Source organism: Gastrolobium bilobum, unplaced genomic scaffold (genome assembly GCF_033153095.1).
Source record: "Gastrolobium bilobum isolate Gb01-03AN ecotype WA unplaced genomic scaffold, APGP_CSIRO_Gbil_v1 utg25868, whole genome shotgun sequence".
Taxonomy (NCBI): Eukaryota; Viridiplantae; Streptophyta; class Magnoliopsida; order Fabales; family Fabaceae; genus Gastrolobium; species Gastrolobium bilobum.
The window spans coordinates 280,665-299,850 of NW_026898426.1; the positions used below are offsets into that span (position 1 = coordinate 280,665).

The window sequence follows — 19,186 nt, forward strand, 5'->3', positions numbered from 1 at the left end:
GTCAGGTATGTTTTTATAACATGCAATATTCGAGTATAATTAACAATTTACTTACGTAAGACATATGTTAGTTTTTTTTTTCATCTAAATTTTATAAATTAAAATTGATTTTATATATTTGAAATTACATTTTCAACATATAATATTTTTTTTAATAAATCATATATATTTTTTATAGGAAATAACTCGTTCGAAGTGAGAACATTGACATTATAGTAGTGGGTTAGTGTTACGAACACAATAAATAAAAATAAGAATTTGGCTTTGAGGAAGTTTGACCTCAAATAATTTACAGAGGAAGCCTGATCTCTTGCACAGAGTGTTTTTTTTCAAATAATTCTTTTGATGGTCTTTATTCAAATACTTCAAGGTTTAAAACTTTAAATAGATAATACAAGACAATTTTAAAAATAACTACCCACTAATAACTATGACCTATTGGAAAGTTAAAATTCAAATAACCACCTATTACTTAAACAACCTAATAATTCAGAAAATAATAAAAATAAAAAACCGTAACAGTTAGCGCTCTCATATAATGTTGACTTGTCTAATATTTTAAATTTAAAATATAATTATAAAATAAGTATTTTCGTTATTAGTAATATGTGGCTCTTTTGTTTTTGGAGGCTCATGGATACACGGAGAAGGGAGAACTCTCGAAAAGAAAATAACCCCTACCTATGTACGAAAGACTTTGCTTGTACAATTAACTTAAGCTTAAATTTTTTAAATAAATTAGTTGCGATATATATTTGAAGGGTTTCAACTTATAAACTGATTTTTTAAATTTTGAAAATTAGACAAGCTTATAATTGTAATTTTGTAATTGTACTGGTACATCCCCTTTGTGATATAATATTTTCTTAAAAATGACTCATATAAAATAAGAGATTCATTTTAAAAAAATAAATTATAATTGTTAATAGTCAAAATTATAATAAAATACAAATAGACATTTATAATAAATTATAAATTTGTCACTATCCGTTTCCTAAACATTTTAATTAAGGATAATATTTTTATGGGATCATGACAGCTTCTCCCTTTGCACGATAAGTTGTTATCTTCTAGCTGATACAGTAGTTAGGAGAGAAAAAATGGGAAGATCATTTGATATATGGGGAAAAGAATTCTCATGTTACATGAGAATTCTTTCTCCTACTAGAGAGACATCGAAATATATGCAACAATTTTTTTTTTTTTAATGAGAGGTGGGACCCATCACTTATTGTGTCTATAGTAGGAGAATTCTTTCTCCTACAACATGAGAAAAGAGGGACTCTTGATATATATATATATATATATGGATTTGCATTCATCATATAACATGACCACAAAATTTTTTCGACACACATAACATTTTGTGGGACTCGCATTTTTTAAAGCAAAAAAAAAAAAACTACAGTACGGAAAACGAATATCTATAACATAACATAATCACTTTTCGTACAACATAACTTTTATAAAACCCATATGTATATATGGGAAAACATGTTTACAACTACTTTAGCAGTTACCCTTTTTAACTAAGTATAAGTATGACTGGTCATACATTAAAATTGTATTTTCTCTTTCCGCCACGTCAGTCGATAGTGTCTGAGGAGAGCGAAAAAAAAAGAACAATTTTATTGTTATAACTATGTATGACCGATTATATTTAGTTAAAAAGAAATAGCTATAAATAACCCTATCTAAAGTGATTGCAGAAATATTTTTCCTTTAAAAAGATGTTTATTATCAGTGGTGTTCGCGGTCTGGATTGGATCGATTTTGGAAGCAAAACTCATCTGATCCAATCCCTTCGGTTTGATCATGTAATCATCCATTCGGTTTAGATTTTTTTTCAAATCCGATCCAATCCAATCTTGAAAAATTGAAATACAAAAATATCAGTAAACAATACTATAATTGATGAGACGTGACTAAGTTTTTTTTTTGGTTTAGTTGATGAGTTAATGGGTCTTGAGTTTAGAAATTTTTGGGCTATGATTGGAGAAATGACAAGTAGGTAGAGAATAATTAATATATTGGATCGGTTTGGATTGGATCGGTTTTCATCAACCCATCCGAAAACCGATCCAATCCAATTAAAATTTGCGGTTTTCTTTCGGTTTCCGATTTTTCGGTTTATTCGGTTATCGATTTTTCGGTTCGGTTTTCGCGGTTTGAATCGGTTTGGATCGGTTGATGAACACCTCTAATTATCACACGACAAATATATATTTTTTGAATTGTACCTTCGCTTAAAAAAAATTCAAATCTTATATAAGATTTTAGGAAAATTCTAAGGAGAGAGAAGGAAAGAAAGAGCAAAGCCGTGAGGCAGAAGAGGCGAGTAGGTTTGCATTTGCATACCTCAACAAGTGGGGTTTAAAGCCGCAACTTGCATTCTTTTATTTCTTTTTGACATAAAAGAGGAGACACCAGAGTCCATAACTCCCACCAATTCCCATGAACTAGGAAAAGGTTCAAACTTTTCTTGTTTAAGGGTACCCCCGAAACCCCAAAGCCCATAGAAAATATGAGTAGTGCTCTTCTGAAGAATCCCACCAAGATCCAGAGGCAGTTGATGTTGATGAACCGTGTCACTGGTCCAATTAGAGTTCCTCCTTTTCTCTGCAACAAAGTGCAATCCAAACCTTATTTTCGATTACCAGATTTCCTTAGAAAACCCAGAGAATATGAAATCTCCCCATCTTTGTTTTCTTCATCCTTTTGTTCTTCTTCTTCTTCTCCTGCTACAACAGCTTCCCACTCCAAGGTTGGCTTTGTGGGTTGGTATTTGGGGATGATCAAGTCGTGGCCCATTCTCACAAAAAGTGTTACTTCCGCTCTTATTTATACCGCTGCTGATTTATCCTCCCAGGTATCCAAAGTTTCTTTCTGTTATTATGATACAAACCCATCGTCCCATGAATATATAACTGCATTTCCATGTTTTATGTATTGTTTAGTTGGGTAGTTATTTTCCATATTGTTTAGTTGAATAGTTATTTTTCTTTTTGTTTAGTGAGGTAGTTACTTTCCATTATGTTTTTACTGTTTATGCTTCCGTTGTAATTTTTATTTAAAGACCCATTATGAATGAAAAGATATCAGAAAATTGTTTCATTTAATTTATTTTTCTCTTTTCTTTAAGCTTAACCTTTTTGCTAAAAAGGAACCTATCATTTGGTGCTCTCGTTGAGTCCACTCTCCTCATCCATGGGTGAAAGAACACGTTTCATAAAACTTGAAAAAACCCAAGAAAATCATGCCACACAAATCAACAAACTTTTCGAAAACTCAACCCAAGCTCTTTCCCAAATCAACCAACTTCGTGAAACATCCACCAAAACTTTCACACAAATTTCCGACCTTACTAAACCATCCAATCAGACCGTTCACCGCCTTAATGAGGTTCAGACTACCCTTACCACTTTAATAGGCCGTATGCATATCACCCCAACCACCAATAACTCACCTCCACATTTCCCACCTATCCTTCAACCTAGACCCTTCAAACTTGACTTCCCACGCTTTGATGGAACAAATCCTTCAAGCTGGCTCTTCAAAGCTACACAGTTCTTCGACTTTCACCATACTCCACAACAACAAAAACTCTAGCCACCCCTTCCATGACTGGCACGACTTCATTATGGCACTTGAAGCCCGTTTTGGTGATTCTCCCTACGCTGATCACATGGGATCACTTGCAAAACTCCAACAGACAACCACACAATCAATAAGATTCATTTATTCAACTTCATTTTTCTACCCAGTGCTTCTGCTGCTGTTGTATATTCAGGATGTGCTGGTGACGTAAGATCTTGGAAGTGCATACATTTTGTGTGCATCATGGTGAAAGTTTTTGCTGCTCATTTTAACCTTCTGAACGTTATATGGGTAACTTTTTGAGGAGCCTCAAAATTTATTCCCTCTCAAATACTTCCAATACGTATATTGGTTCATGTTCTAGTGCAAACCTGAGGCCTTGTTGAGTCTATTAAACGGATATTGTCAACTCATTAAGTGGCTTTGCATGGTTTTATATTGCAAACTTCATGCTCATTCTGTTGTCTCTGCCGTTCTCGTATAGTCACATACTCACATGGTATTTATTATTTAATTCCTTCAGACTATAGTGCGGCAATCTTCAGAGCCTTTTGATTTTATAAGGACTTTACGCATGGCGGGATATGGGATGATCATTTTAGGACCATCACTGCATTTCTGGTTCAATTTTATGTCAAAGCTTTTCCCAAGGAGGGATCTTTTCTCTACATTGAAGAAAATGGTCATGGGTCAGACACTTTATGGACCTGCCATGACTGTTCTTTTCTTCTCCCTAAATGCACGTTTGCAGGGTATGTCCAATTCTCTTATCATAATATTTATTACGCAATTTCCTTTTGTACATGTTTTTTTCTTTTCCTTTGCTTACTTTTTTTTTTTATTTGGTTGTTGTGGGTTGGGGGGTCTTGATATTCTTATTCTTCAATTTGTTTGGCTTTGTATTTCAAATTATAATACTAACTAGTGTGGATTGCAACAGACAAGGTCAAAGGTTCAGGATGTTGATAATGTAATTACATAATTGATAAAATATTGATTCCATTTTTAAACCAAAAAGGTTGAAGCGGGCGACTAGATTAGAAATTATGTTATATTAGTTTGTTTTCTATGTTTTTGAATCTTTAACTTCTTACTGCCATGTCTAAAATGACGGGGGAGCCTTGGCACAATGGTTGATGTTATTGCCATATAACCCAGAGGTCACAAGTTCAAATCATGCAATCAGCCTCATCGGCTGCCTACTACCGCAATGGGTCTGACCCTTCCCTGACCTTGTGCTTAGCAGGAGTTTTATAGCACCCGGTTGCCCTTTGCCATCTATAAAATACACCTATTCTTGCAAGTTTAAAATGCTACACAGCATTGTTGTGGGCCTTGTGGCTTTTTTCTATTTAAATATCTAATGATATGAATATTTGGTTTTCCTTTAACAATATAAGCCAACTTTTAAGATGCAGGGAAGATGCCTTGCACATGCATCTTGATTAATGATGTGTTGCAAAGGGTCCATGTGCTGTTATTAGATGGCACTTTACCTTGCATATAATTTTTTTTTTCCTTCTGTGTGTGTGTGTGTGTTTTATCCATGTGTCCATTGTTTCATGCATTCAGGTGTTTCTATACGTGTTTGTGCATTAAACATTTAATATGCAAAAGGCTCTAACTTTTCTTACTTAAGTGAGGGGGAAGCAATGGAAGGGAATAAAAAAGGGGAAGGGAAAGAAGGGGATGGAGGGGGAGTTATTTCCCCTTTTTCATATGTTCAAGTGAGGGAAATAGGAAATTAAGAGTTATTCCTTCTATTTTAATTTAGAATAAAGCCTTTCCCCCTCCTTACCCCCTAATTTGAGGGGGTGGGAGGAGGAACACTTCTCCCTCATTCCCCATCCTTTCCCCTCACTAAAGAACCAACAAAACAAGTTTTTGAATCACTTTTCTCTTCCCTTCCTTTTCCTTATCCTCCTTTCTAATCATCCAAACATAACATTATTGAAGATGGGAAGAAAAGTTTGACAGCTGAGGTGGGAGTGAAGTGGATTGTAGACATAGTCATATAGAGCAGAATTTTGTTGGGTTCACAACTTATCTATATTTAGTGGACAAAACCTTTGTGCTGGACACTTTACAATTTACACGAGTTTCAATTTTTTTTTTACAAAATTGTGTCTCAAAAGTCAAAACCATTTCATATTTGATTTTCGGTTTAATTGTTTTAAGTTTATGATATGTTAAACTGTTTTCCTTGGTTACCAGGTGAAAACGGCACACAGATTGTTGCACGTTTGAAGCGTGATTTGCTTCCCACGATGTTAAATGGAATTATGTACTGGCCTATATGTGATTTTATTACATTTAGATTTATTCCTGTCCATTTACAGGTATGTGCTTATTTCTTCTTTCCTTTCTTGTCTTACAGTATGGCATGAAAATAAAGTTTGGATGATGCATGGCATGTCTCACTATAAATAGCCCAAAAGATTTCCATTCTTCTTTTGTGAGACTTTCGTTGTTAACTCATGATTTTCTGACTTCATTGATTTTGACAGCCATTAGTCAGCAATTCATTTTCGTACTTGTGGACCGTTTATATGACCTATATGGCAAGCCTAGAGAAAGCAGAGGCAGCTAGCTGATCAATGTTAGCAGTGTCAATTCTTGTTTCATGATTGAGATTTGGACTGACTGTAGAGTTTATCTGGAAACTTCGGTATACGAACAAATCTTTTGGGTGTCTGCAGGGATTCTGATCTCACCTTATCCATGGCTATACTATTAATATGAACACTCAATTTCATCCGCTTTTTAACCTATATTCCTTATATTTGCTTTGGTTGTGTAACCCTTTTTCTTATACGAGGGACCAATTTGTAGAGATTTTGTTATTGAAGACATTTTTTTAATAAGAAATTTTATTTGATATTTTATATCCGTCGAGGTAAAGGATGTCTGTCGCAGATCAAAGTCCAACTGAATCTGTACGCGTAATGCTCAAGTCTTTTTCTTGAGTAATACTATATCATCCTAACACCTAAACATTAGTATTAATTACCAGTGCATTTGAAATTATGTTTGCACTGAGACTTTTATATATATATATAGCAAGATGTTTTTCAATGGATTCCGTGAGAACATGTAAGGAGTGTATTTGTAAATCTGTACAAATATCGTTATCCAGTAAACTTTGTAAACACAGCGTAACCTAGTCTCATAAAGGATTACTGATACCGGTATGAACAAGCAGCTTTTTGAAATCAGTAAACGTGTTGACCCGAGGGAAGTTATCTCGGAACAGAATAACCAATTTCAGAAATTGAATTGCTTGGCATAGAATATGGATGCCATAAGGCTAACGTTAATCAACATCATGATCAGGTTAGTGCCCGACTCAAATCAAGCTAGTCGAATAATTGATAAACCAATAAATATTAAAAAAAAAAAGACAAAATCAAATCCTAAACCTGTTGTATAATATAGTTTACCACCCATAGCTAAGGTTTAGCACTCAGAATGCAACACTGCTTTATTACAATGAAAATTCGTTGAACTAAAACAAGTAAAAGGGAAAAGAAATGAAGATAGAAACAAGAAAAAGAACTGGATATCATTTACGAATGGTGTTACACTCATGAAACAATGAACTTCTTAATCCAATGTAGAGGTTCACATATTTTTGTATTAACAGGACCCACTCCCTAACAATCATCAATCTCTATATCTAAAATGCTGTAGTTTATTCTGTTTTCGCAATTTTGTGACTTCAGGATAAGAGAAAAATCCAAAGTTATGTCAGCTGAAGTAAACAGTTCAACGTTCAAAGTTTTCAACAAATGTGGGGAAACTAACTCCTGCCTCTGATTTCATCTAATAGTAAATTTCTGATCTAATGATAACAAAGGCTTCATTCTTCAGAAGCACTTATGCAAATCTTCTCAAGCTGTATGGGCCAATCTGGTCCAAGAACTTGTGGATTTAATTCCATTGCAACACGAAAATCGAAGACAGATGCGCCAGCAGGTTTTGTTGTTTGCATATATCTTCCAGGTAGTAATACATTTGAACCAGTTACAGACTGTCCATTTCTTTGACCTAGGTGCTCGTTTCCAAATCTTGACCCAGCCAAATCCATAGAGGATTCAATCAACCTCTTCAGATATGAATCCAGTGCATTATTCAATAGGTTTACACAATCCATTGTCACAGTTAAACCCTCCTTCTCCAACTTTTGCTCCAAACGACTCCTCAAAGATCTTGTGTCAGGGAGATCTCCGTTGCTGTGACAGGTCTCTGGATAATATTTGCTACATAATGACACATTAGAATGCAGTCTACGACTACAACCAAAATTCATGGATATACCAAGAGGAGCAGTAACTGGACTTCTACTTTGGATGCTGGGGCTTCCAGCCATCTGTTCAACCTCTTCTCCTTCTTCAACAGAAATAGGAGGTCTACTGCCAAGGGAATTCAGTTCTGTTGCACTCTGCTGCTCTTGTGTCTTACATATCAATTCTTCAGATGCAAGACTTTGGGGCTTGCCCAGTGGCCCCAAAGCATTTTGGCGGCTCTTAAACTTGCGGGCTCGAGCAACCAAAGAGCCACCCCTCCGCAAGGATGGAGGAAGTGTGTCCCCATTCGGTGTTTGAATAGAGCTTCTCTGCTTCCCATTTGAATCTTTTACACTGCAGGGACTCCCTATTCTTGCAGAGCCCCTCAAAGGTGGGACTTTAGACAGACAAGCATTCTTGAGAATTGCCCTAATGAATTGATTGTGAAGAGGGATATTTTCCCTCCCAATTGTCACAAGGCAAATCCTGTCAAACTCAGACTTGCTTATCTTTGAACTCAATAATCTTCCAAGCTGATCAAAGTACTTGTCAGCTCTCTGATGACCAACCTTCCGAACAATCAAAGCTTTGAGCTTCAAAGTGTCAATTCGAGTATAACTTATCTTCATTTTACCCAATTCTCTCACAATCACTGAGCCGACATGTAAATCATAATCTCAGATTCTCCAATTTGATCCAAAAACAAAAGCTTCCTTAAACCCTAATTCCCCAACAATGTCTTTATCTGCAATTCATCAAGGTTTCAATCAGAAATCACCGTCGAATTGAACCATTCATTGATCAGATTAACAATTAAGAGGATAATTGCTGAGAAAGAGAGAGCACCCGCGTTTGGGCAAAATTGAACAATAAAACAAATTTGGCAAAATTGAAGCAGCGATTATCGAAGAAGAAAGAAAACCCTCGCGAGATTTTGAAGGAAGTTGGGAAATTTAATTAAGTTAGGGAAAAGAAAGATTCGTACCAAAAAGGGTGGGCACCGATCTGGAATTGACTATGAAGTTGGACCTTGGAAGTTTTGCCTGCCCCAATTGCTATTTTGGCGTCGTGTGTTTCTGATTGCAAATGATATGATCTGATATCAGATGAGAGAGACAGAGAGAGAGAAAGAGAGACCAAACCCTAACAGAAATGGATTCATGAAAGAACAGTAACCTTTTTCCAACATCCCAATCCCGACCCTGTGCTCTTCGTTTTGCTCTATTACATTCTCCGTCCAAATTGGTATATTTTACTTCTCTTTTTTATTTTTTAAAATAGTTTTTTATTTTATTCTATCATTTCTTAGTTTTCTTATAGAAATTTACACATAGTCGGAAAGATCAAACAATTAAGGGTGTGCATGACAACCATTCTATTCCCTAGCACTGTTTCTGAAAAGAAACAATTATTTTCTATTTCTATGCCTTGGAACAGTTTCTGAGAAAAAAATGTGTTTGATAACATGTTCTATTTTTATTCCGAGAATGAGAATTACAACAAATAATATAATAAAAAATAATTCTTATTAAATATAAAAAAATTTCGGATCATCACTTTCCTTTTCATATGGTGTGGTTGTGGTGGTGGTGGCGGCGATACGGTAGTGGTGGTGGCAGTGACATGGTAAAGATAGTGGTAGTGGTTTTGACGCAGTGGTTGCGACAATGACGACGGTAATGATGGCGGTGGCGGCGGTAGTGGTTGGGATGGTGGTGGTGGAGGTGACGACAGTGGCTGCGACAATGGTGGTTGGTGGCGGCAACAATGGTAGCAGTGACACGGTGGTGGTGATTGTGAAGGCATCATGGTAGTGGTGGTGACGATGATGGCTATGACGATGATGGTGGTGGTTGGTGACGTCGACGGCAGTGGGGGTGACGGCAGTGGTTGCGGCAATAGTAGTGGTGGTTGGTGACAGTGGTGGTGATGGTAGTGGTGGCGTCGTGGTGATGGTAGCGATGGGGTGGTGGCGGTGGCATGTGATGGCGATGGTGGCGGTGACGACAGTGGTTGCAATAATGGTGATAGTGGTTGATGGCAGTAGTGGTGATGGTGGTAGTGGTGGTGGCAGCGATGGTAGTTTGGTGGTGGTGACAGTGGTATGGTGGTAGTGATGGGTGGAGGTGGTGGTAATGGTGGAGGTGACATCGTGGTGGTGAGGGGTGGTGACTACGACACTAGTGGTGATGATGGTAGAGGTGGAGAGTGATTGAGAGAGATAAGTGTTTCTCATTTTGTGCCTGGGAACAAAAAAGCAGAAATTTTTTTATTTTTTTTTTCTGTTCCCCAGCACAAAAATTACGGTTCATCCCGGGAACAAAAAAATAAACCGATTTTATCAAACGAGGTTTCTATCCATTTCTGTTCCCGAGAACAGAAATTAAAAAAGAATTAATTCCGGGAAGGTTGTCATGCACACCCTAAATCATGTTTAAGCATAAGTTATATTTATTATTATTTTTTACTATCAAATTTTAACTATTAATTTTTATCAATCTAATTATTATAATTTATTATGTCATATTTATTAATTTTAATAAATTATAATTGTTAGATTCACATAAATCAACAGTTAAGATTTGATAATAAGATATAATAAGAAAAAAAGTAATAAGTATAACTTTCTCCTATCATATATGTTACTAGTAAGCTATATTTTTTTGTATATAAGTAAGAATTTAACACATAATCTAATATAATTTATCTAAATACCTTACCACTAGATGAATATTAGTGGCTTTGTTATTAAACTATGAGTGTATTTATTTTGAAATTAACCAAAAATTATTATACAAATAACAAAATAACGCGACTATTTGTTTTGAGAATAATGAAATTTCTTGCTCGATAATTAATATAAAGTGATGTTAAGTTTTTTAATAGTGTAAACTTGGTAATTTTTAATAATATAAAAAAATAATTCTTAATTAAATAAAAAACTTGAAACGAAATAACATTTTTGATAGAGTGCGAAAAAAAAAGAAAAGAGTGAGTTTTCGAAGGCCAAGTGCAATGAGTTATAAGCCCAAAGACAGATGGAGGATAACTTGGACCTGGATTTAGCCCAATTAATATGGACTGCTCCATAAAACCCAAGAAAAATAGAAAACCCTAATTTGAGTTTCTATATAATTCGATATTAGGAGGCTTCATAGATTCTCCTATTGCACATTCTTCAGCGACTGCGCTTTCGATCTTGGTAGACGAGAAAAATCGAATCATAGCAAATGGGACACTCCAACGTTTGGAACGCTCATCCTAAGAACTATGGTCCTGGTTCTCGCACTTGGTATGTTACAGATTCAATTCTCGTTTCTCATTGTTTTTGGGATTATTTCTTGTCAGTCTCATGTTAAAGTCTTTCGATTTTTTTATTTATTTAATTGTTCTTTTGATCCTACATATGAGACGGTTGAATAGTTACTCTGACTGTTGCTATTTTTCTTTGTGCTCCTTTTGTTTCGGGTTATATAATAATGTTAGGCAAATCACTCTTTAGATGATTATGGTTAGGTTAGATGAATCATGCTATGCGTAAGCATATGTTTTGGAGATTTCCTGTTACAAATTTGTTTTTTTAATTCGGGTGTTTCCCTTTCTTTTCACATTACGTAGTTTGATGCCAAAGCTGTACCATAAATCTGATGATATTTTATAGCATATGGGAAAAGCTAACCTTTCCTATGTATTGGTTTGATCCGTGTAACCAACCCCATCTAGTGGATAAGGCTTTGGTTGTTGTTGTATAATTAGTACTGAATGAACATGCGAGTTTTGGTCTATTATATTTTAGATATATCAGAAAATCTGTGGATGATTGGTTTAAAGTTGTTGGGTGTTTGGTGTATAGTTTGTTGCTTGTACTTGTTACATTTTAATTGTTCTGATGAACTTTGCTAATTTTGATTGTTGTTTCCTGCTCTCCCCTTCGTTGCAGCCGTGTGTGTGGGAACCCACATGGATTGATTAGGAAGTACGGTCTTATGTGCTGCAGGCAGTGCTTCCGTAGCAATGCCAAGGAAATTGGCTTCATTAAGGTAAACCTTTGGATCTGCTTTCCCAATTGCAGTCTGCTAACTAATCCAATATGAATTTCTCTGTATCTCTCTCTCTCTCTTTTTATGCTGTGTGGATAGGTTTGTTTGCTGCTGTGAGTCATATATTGTCTTACCATGGGTTCTCATGACTTTTTTCCTTTCTTTTTGCAGTATCGCTAAATGGCTATTGTTACCTGCCCAATCTATTTTAGGTTCTCGCGTTAGGATGTTATGAGGATATTATGTTTGAAGAAACTTGAGACTTGATTTTGGCATGTAGTTGATTATCAGACTTGATTTGTGGAACTAAGATTTTTATATGAATTGTTTTGGACTATTGAATGCCCTACAACTGAACCTTTAATCGTTCTGTAGTCTGTACGTGCGTGGGACACTGGTCTATGCAGCCTTGCATTTGCAACCCTGTGTCGTTTTTTTTTTTCATTTTTTGGGGTTTAGTTGTATTCTATTAGAATTATATGTGACTTGGTTGAATTGTCGCTTGCCCTTCTCAAAACATTAAAGCTTTATGGGGGAAGCATTGTCGTCATTGTTATTGTAGGGCAAAATTGAAAATAAGAGTGCGTGCCCTTTACAATTGATTTCATAGGTTAACAAAAAGTTTAAAAGCTATAAAATCATTTACTCTATGTAGTCTTTGCAAGTCATCTAATCTTTTCAACTTCATTTTCATATAGGTAACGCTAATTAATAATATTGTATCTTGCGATTTCATGTGATAATAAATACCGAAATGATAGGCAGAAAGTTTATGGTTGAATGATACAGTAGCATAGCAGCTGCAATCAATTTTTGGTTCGAACGGTTTTGTCAAACTCTTCAGAATCATTACTTAATTCACATGGTATTACTTTTTTTTTAGTAAATGTTCTTTGATGACAATTATTTAAAAAAGAGAAATAAAATAAGGAATTATGTAATTTGTAAATCTTATTTTTATAAACGTCTTACAGTTTAGTGCTCTTGTTAGTTTAGGGTGAGAATTAACCTTCTCTATATACTTCTAGACTCTCATTCATAGTAGTATTCGTTAGGTCAAAATGCACCATATATTTTTGAAACTGGGTGATGTGCTAGCTATAAAGAAAAAAAAATATATATGCATGTACCAATTTTGATAAGAGTATAGAGAATTGCATTGCAACCCTTGGTCGTCTCGTGGTAACAAGTTAAGACCGCCACCGGTGTTTTGATTACATGATGCCTGCAGGGGATGCGACACAGAGCCACAGGAAAGAAGTACAAAATCTATGTTAGCTGCTTTATTAAGTTTTACCAACCACTAATGCTGAGCTCTAAATTTCTTCCTCTTGAAGGCATCTCAGCATCTTACCTCTTTGATAATTATTTTCATGCATGAATTCCTCACCTGCCCTTCTCGAATATTATATTATTTCTTATTCTGGACTTTCTCTCGTCAACATCACTACTTTTACCGTGTATCCATGGAAGATCATGATCTGTGCAAAACTCAACAAATTAGCTGAGCAAATAAAAAGATCTTTATAATGTTACCAAACGCGTATGGGACAAAGGTTGCGACTAGGGTGTGTCTAGAAACAGATTGTAACAGCCTCAGATCTTGTAGCATGATATTGTCCGCTTTGCCCCGCGCACAAGCACCGTCGAGCTCACGGTTTTGTTTCTTGGGACACCCCAAAAAAGGCCTCACACTAGAAGAGGTATCCACACCCTTATAAGGCATGCTTCGTTCCCCTCTCCAACCGATGTGGGACATTACATCCTCCCCCACTGGGAATACAGCGTCCCCGCTGTACACACCGGTCCAGGGCCAGGCTCTGATACCAAATGTAACAACCTCAAACCCTGTAGCATGATATTGTCCGCTTTGCCCCGCGCACAAGCACCGTCGAGCTCACGGTTTTGTTTCTTGGGACACCCCACAAAAGGCCTCACACTAGAAGAGGTATCCACACCCTTATAAGGCATGCTTCGTTCCCCTCTCCAACCGATGTGGGACATTACATCAAATGTAACAGCCCCAAACCCTGTAGCATGATATTGTCCGCTTTGCCCCGCGCACAAGCACCGTCGAGCTCACGGTTTTGTTTCTTGGGACACCCCACAAAAGGCCTCACACTAGAAGAGGTATCCACACCCTTATAAGGCATGCTTTGTTCCCCTCTCCAACCGATGTGGGACATTACATCCTCCCCCACTGAGAATACAACGTCCCCGCTGTACACACCGGTCCAGGGCCAGGCTCTGATACCAAAATGTAACAGCCCCAAACCATGTAGCATGATATTGTCCGCTTTGCCCCGCGCATAAGCACCGTCGAGCTCACGGTTTTGTTTCTTGGGACACCCCACAAAAGGCCTCACACTAGAAGAGGTATCCACACCCTTATAAGGCATGCTTCGTTCCCCTCTCCAACCGATGTGGGACATTACACAGATTGGCAGAATCAAACTATATCTATGACAAAGAATGGGCCAGACTACTAAATTTCTACCCTCAATACTAAATTGGCATTGAAAAATAACCTACAAGCAGATAATATTACTATATAAGCTACCGTGCCTTGAGTTTTTTGAAATCTTTTATCTATCACTCTGTCATACAAATCAAATAGAAAAAATGCTTGGATATATGGCTTTCTTTCTTTTTTGTATAACGGATACATGGCTTTCTTATATAAGATTATAAGCAACATCACAAGAGGTGACCTCTTAAATCGTAATGCTCAACTTTTTAGAAGAATATTTCGTTATACAAGGGTATATGGCTATCACTTTTGTGATCTCTTTTTCCTAACAAGAATTTTACTGTTTTACAGATTATGAGAACTGAGCTTTTGGCTGAAGTTTATGCTGAGTTTGATAATCAAAGATCGATAAATTTTCTGCATTAGACTCTGCTTTAAGATAGGAAGAGAAGGGGGGACGTAAGGCTCCTTGTATAGATTGCTTATTTTGTAAGGTGATTAGCGTAACTATTAATAAATAATGGCATCAGCGATGGGGAGTGAATAAAAAGATAACATTTTATTTAAACAAAATCCAAAAACTCTCCAAAATAAAAATAAAAAATGAGTGAAAATAATTAGTGCATTAAAAGGAGTAAAGATATATAAGCTCAATTTTAGCGATATTTAATTTTGTATTTTTAAAATTAGATGTGATATATCATAAAAAATTGTTGATAATATACCCAACCAACAAATTGCGAATTCATTATTAATTAGTATGATCGATCCAGTCGGAATAATTAAGAATTCCGAATTGAAAAAAAAAGACTTTCATTGTGATGTCAAATGTAATCATCCTTCAAAGTAAGAAGGAATATTTTGGTATTAACTTAAGCCATAAAATAGGAACTAACATAAAATGGGGTTCTTTGATTACTCAAAGCTTTAGCTCAACAAATCAAATATCAAGAATCTTGAATCTTTGGCTTGAAGGATTATTAACCCCAACGTAATATAATAATGATAATATTTTGGAGCATGCAGAATAGCCGCCAATGCAGACACCAAAGTTGTGTATCACATTTTTTTTCCCCTGTTGATAAATAATCACGCACTTTCCTTTGTGGGGTTGAGGTGGAAAGGAGAAGCAAAGTTGGAAAGTTATGGGACAGGGGCAAAATTATTACCTTAAGCCCATAATCTCTTCCGAAGCAAAGTTGATTAATACCTTATAAACGGACATCTTTTAGTGGGTGCTTACTTTTTAACCAATTATTCCATTGAGTGTAACTTAAGTTACATGCCTTCAAAGAATTATGCCTTTCTCATCATTCCATGATACATTTGCCATGGATTCGTTAATCAAACAGTATTACCATATGTTTTGTCTTCTAATGCTGAATAGGAAATTACAATCAGTAAATTGTTGAATAATAACTGAAGTAATGTTCATCGTAGATAATTTATAATTATGAACCAGTAGTTTTATAGCTAATATTATTTGGCAATGAGCAATCTTACTCTGCACAAAATAAGTAAGAAACTCAGTGACTGAGCAATCAAGTGTCCTTCAATAGTGAAGTAGCTAGTTGTGGTGGATAATCATGTTGGTCTAACCAATTGTTAGTTAACTGCAACCAAATGAAGAATTTAACCAACAAGCCCCAAGTACTCAGTTTGTTTTAAGTTCTACAGCTTATAGGATACCCTCGGAACTACTTTGAATAGAGTTGTCGCTAGTAGGGGTGTCAATATGGGTTTTGACATGCGGGTCGACCCGCGACACGACACGAAAATTCGTGTTCGGGTTGACCCGTAAAAAAATTCGTGTCGTGTTCGTGTTGGAAAAAATGACACGCAAAAAATTCGTGTCGTGTTCGTGTTTATGAATTCGTGTTCGTGTCGACCCGTATTATTTTTAATTTTAATTTTTTTTATTTTTTAATTTTTTATTTATTTTCGATCTATTTTTTTAATTTTTTTGTCAATTACCGTTTTGTTCCCTATTTTGCGTGTTATTCGTGTCGTGTCAACCCGCAAAAAATTCGTGTCGTGTCAGCGTTGAAGATTTTGACACGAATGAAAATTCGTGTCGTGTTCATGTTGATGTATTCGTGTCGTGTCAAATTCGTGTCGTGTCAACCTATATTGACACCCCTAGTCGCTAGGCCTGGGTAGATGCAAAAGTAATTAATGGTTATGATACCACATTATCCCAATCTATAGCACACATTTTTCATACAAAGGAATAAAAGACATTTTGTGAGTAAAATTAGAATATTATGGCTCAATATAGATCAAGATTTGAAATATTATGCAATTTCTTAGTTTTTTTTTTTTTTTTTTTTATTAACTATTACCTTAGAAGTTTCATAATCTTAAATATTGTACTTTTGTGGCATAGCTGTAGAGTTCAACCTTGGTTTTTCAATTACTTTAAAGACATCCTAAGTAGAAGAATTACTGTGAGTCTGTGACAACAGTAAAGAATAATTTTAATCGAGCCCCTGCTTTAAATAATGAGTGAACTACGCCGTCGGCCTAGGAAATAGTCACAATCTTAAATATATATTGTTCTTGAACACAATAGGTGATATTAAAAATTACTAGGAGGTTTGAATTCATGTATAAAATAGATGAAATTATTAATCATGAACACAATATGCGGAATAGTAGAAGAAATTTGAGCCCACAGAAAGTGCATCCTTAAGACAATTTGCCTCTGATGTCGAAAGTTGATGGACATTTGTCTCTTAGGATAGAAAGGATTGCGTCTGAAGATTGGTGACACTACCAGTCAACAGCCTGAACAAACACAACAAGATGCCAGAGGAATAAAACTGAAAAAGGAGCAAACCGGATTAAGGAAAAAATTCGGTAGAGTAGCAATGCAGAAAACTGGATAAAATTTCTGAAGGGGTCAGGGTCTATATATAGACACTGACCGGTCACGATGAACCAACATTTAGAAAACCGGTGGAAAGAAACGTTTAAAATTCTGGATTTCGGTTTTTTTATTCTTTCTTAGTTGCATGTCCTTATTTGTCTCTTGGTTCAATATATATATTAGGAGTAAATACCCTTGTAACTCCCTAGCAAAAAACTTGGTCCCCATTTTAGTCCCTTACAAAAAAAAAAAAAATAGTCTCAAGGTCCCTAAAAAATTTAAAGTGGATCAATTTAATTAAAATCGTGGTCCCTCACAAATTCAAAAAAGACCTACATTAGTCCCTCAAAAAGACTAAAATGGATCCATTTTGAATTTCATAGGGACCAGGTGACTAATTTTATTTTATAATAGACTAAAGTGGGGACCGAATTTTTTGTTAGGGGGAAAAATAATTGGTCAAACTATTGGCTATTCCTGGGTCCGCCACTGCCTGCAGCGCGCGTGTGATGGACCAAAGGCCACCCACCTAGCTCCCCTCCACAAAAGTATAGTGCCCCAAGGGACAATTTAGGAGTGTGAGGTAGAAGCTTATAAACTCTCTCACCTCTTACTAGTTGTCCAATGTGAGTCTTCTTTCCCTCTTTTCTTTTCTTCCTTAACTCACTTCTTATTGATTACCCATAGAATTTGAATGTAAATTCCAACATATGTAAAACACAAGATGCTTTCATATCAAACTAAAAGCAAGCACATTGGTGCAAAAAAAATTCAATACTACCGTCCTAGGTACATCCGGCCAATAAAAATGTGCCACGTTAACTTGTATGATATCAAAAAGAGAAAAAAAAAACTGTTTTTATATTTTACACTATGTTTTACGGTAACATATAGTGTAAAATACATTGTCGCATCCAATTTTCGGTGTGACGATAATCAAGGGCGGAGACAGGGGGAGGCTAGGGTGGGCGGCCGCCCCCTTCCCCCCCAAAAAAATTGAAAAAATAAATTAATGCAGTTGAAGGCCAAACATAGTATTATTGTTACTGTTAAATGTGCTTCTTTTGGAAGTTCTGGTTTGAGATCCAAGTTGAAATCTATCTCCACTTCACCTAATATGTGTGTTATGTGTAATCTTTTCTTCATTTTCTTTTTTATTTTCATATGCTATGTTTTGGTTAATGAAAGATTTGGCCTTTTTGTCACCATTTTGCTCTCTTTTCATTTGCATAGTTGTGTTTTTCTTTGTGCAGTGGTTTCATATAGAGAAAATGTGTTTGCTCTAACTTAAAAGATTCACTTTTGGGTCAACTTGGTTGCAATCTTTTATTTTATTTTTTTAAAAAAATGTAGTTAAAAGCATTGTCTTAGTTAAGGCACTCTTTTTTTTAATTATTGCTTTAAACTATTTTTTATGTCCGTTGGACCTGATCAATAGTATATTTTTTTCAGTCTTTTAAATGTTATTAAATGTTAATATTTTGGTAAGAAATTACCTAATTGAGTTCCTATGAGATCAATAGGGAAAAAAAAAATATTGATATTATGCAAGACAAAAAAATTAATTTTCACCCCTCCTTCCTTCCGTTGCTGGCTCCGCCACTGACGGTAATACTTAGGGAAAAAAAAAAGAGCTTTTCAAGTATTTGGAAGATTTTACGCCACCCATTATCGTTTATCTAAATTGAATGCTTAAATTGAATCTCTCTTTTTTCTTTTTGTTTTTATTTCATACATAAAGAAGAAAGCTAGATGAGAACCGAAGTTTGGAGAAAACGGAGAATAAATTGGAGGATGTTGATATTATGAAAAGAGAAGCGTTTAAAGCCTGCAATGAATGGTGTAGATGGAGAGGGACAGAAAGAGATGCGGCACCTTAATCTAGTTATAATAATAAATTGATTATAGCTTAGCTTGCAAAAAT

The 19,186-nt window shown here is 35.7% G+C and overlaps 3 protein-coding genes across 3 annotated transcripts; 2 read left to right on the forward strand and 1 right to left on the reverse strand.

Annotated features, from left to right (window-relative positions):
* Positions 1-2,313: 2,313 nt before the first annotated feature.
* On the forward strand, positions 2,314-6,488 carry LOC133316205 (uncharacterized). Its single transcript, XM_061517929.1, has 4 exons — positions 2,314-2,869; positions 4,121-4,349; positions 5,812-5,936; positions 6,105-6,488. Exons 1-4 carry the CDS (start codon positions 2,525-2,527, stop codon positions 6,189-6,191), a joined length of 786 nt encoding a protein of 261 aa, XP_061373913.1. The 5' UTR covers positions 2,314-2,524; the 3' UTR covers positions 6,192-6,488.
* A 635-nt stretch (positions 6,489-7,123) lies between these two features.
* LOC133316204 (uncharacterized) lies at positions 7,124-9,087 on the reverse strand. The gene is made up of 3 exons (XM_061517928.1): positions 9,060-9,087; positions 8,869-8,959; positions 7,124-8,628 (listed from the first exon to the last, which is right to left on the reverse strand). The coding sequence occupies exon 3, from the start codon at positions 8,510-8,512 to the stop codon at positions 7,457-7,459; it is 1,056 nt and encodes a 351-aa protein (XP_061373912.1). The 5' UTR covers positions 8,513-8,628; positions 8,869-8,959; positions 9,060-9,087; the 3' UTR covers positions 7,124-7,456.
* Positions 9,088-11,018: 1,931 nt separating this feature from the next.
* LOC133316210 (small ribosomal subunit protein uS14z/uS14y/uS14x-like) lies at positions 11,019-12,423 on the forward strand. The gene is made up of 3 exons (XM_061517933.1): positions 11,019-11,175; positions 11,824-11,923; positions 12,095-12,423. The coding sequence occupies exons 1-3, from the start codon at positions 11,114-11,116 to the stop codon at positions 12,101-12,103; spliced, it is 171 nt and encodes a 56-aa protein (XP_061373917.1). The 5' UTR covers positions 11,019-11,113; the 3' UTR covers positions 12,104-12,423.
* The last annotated feature ends 6,763 nt before the right edge of the window (positions 12,424-19,186 follow it).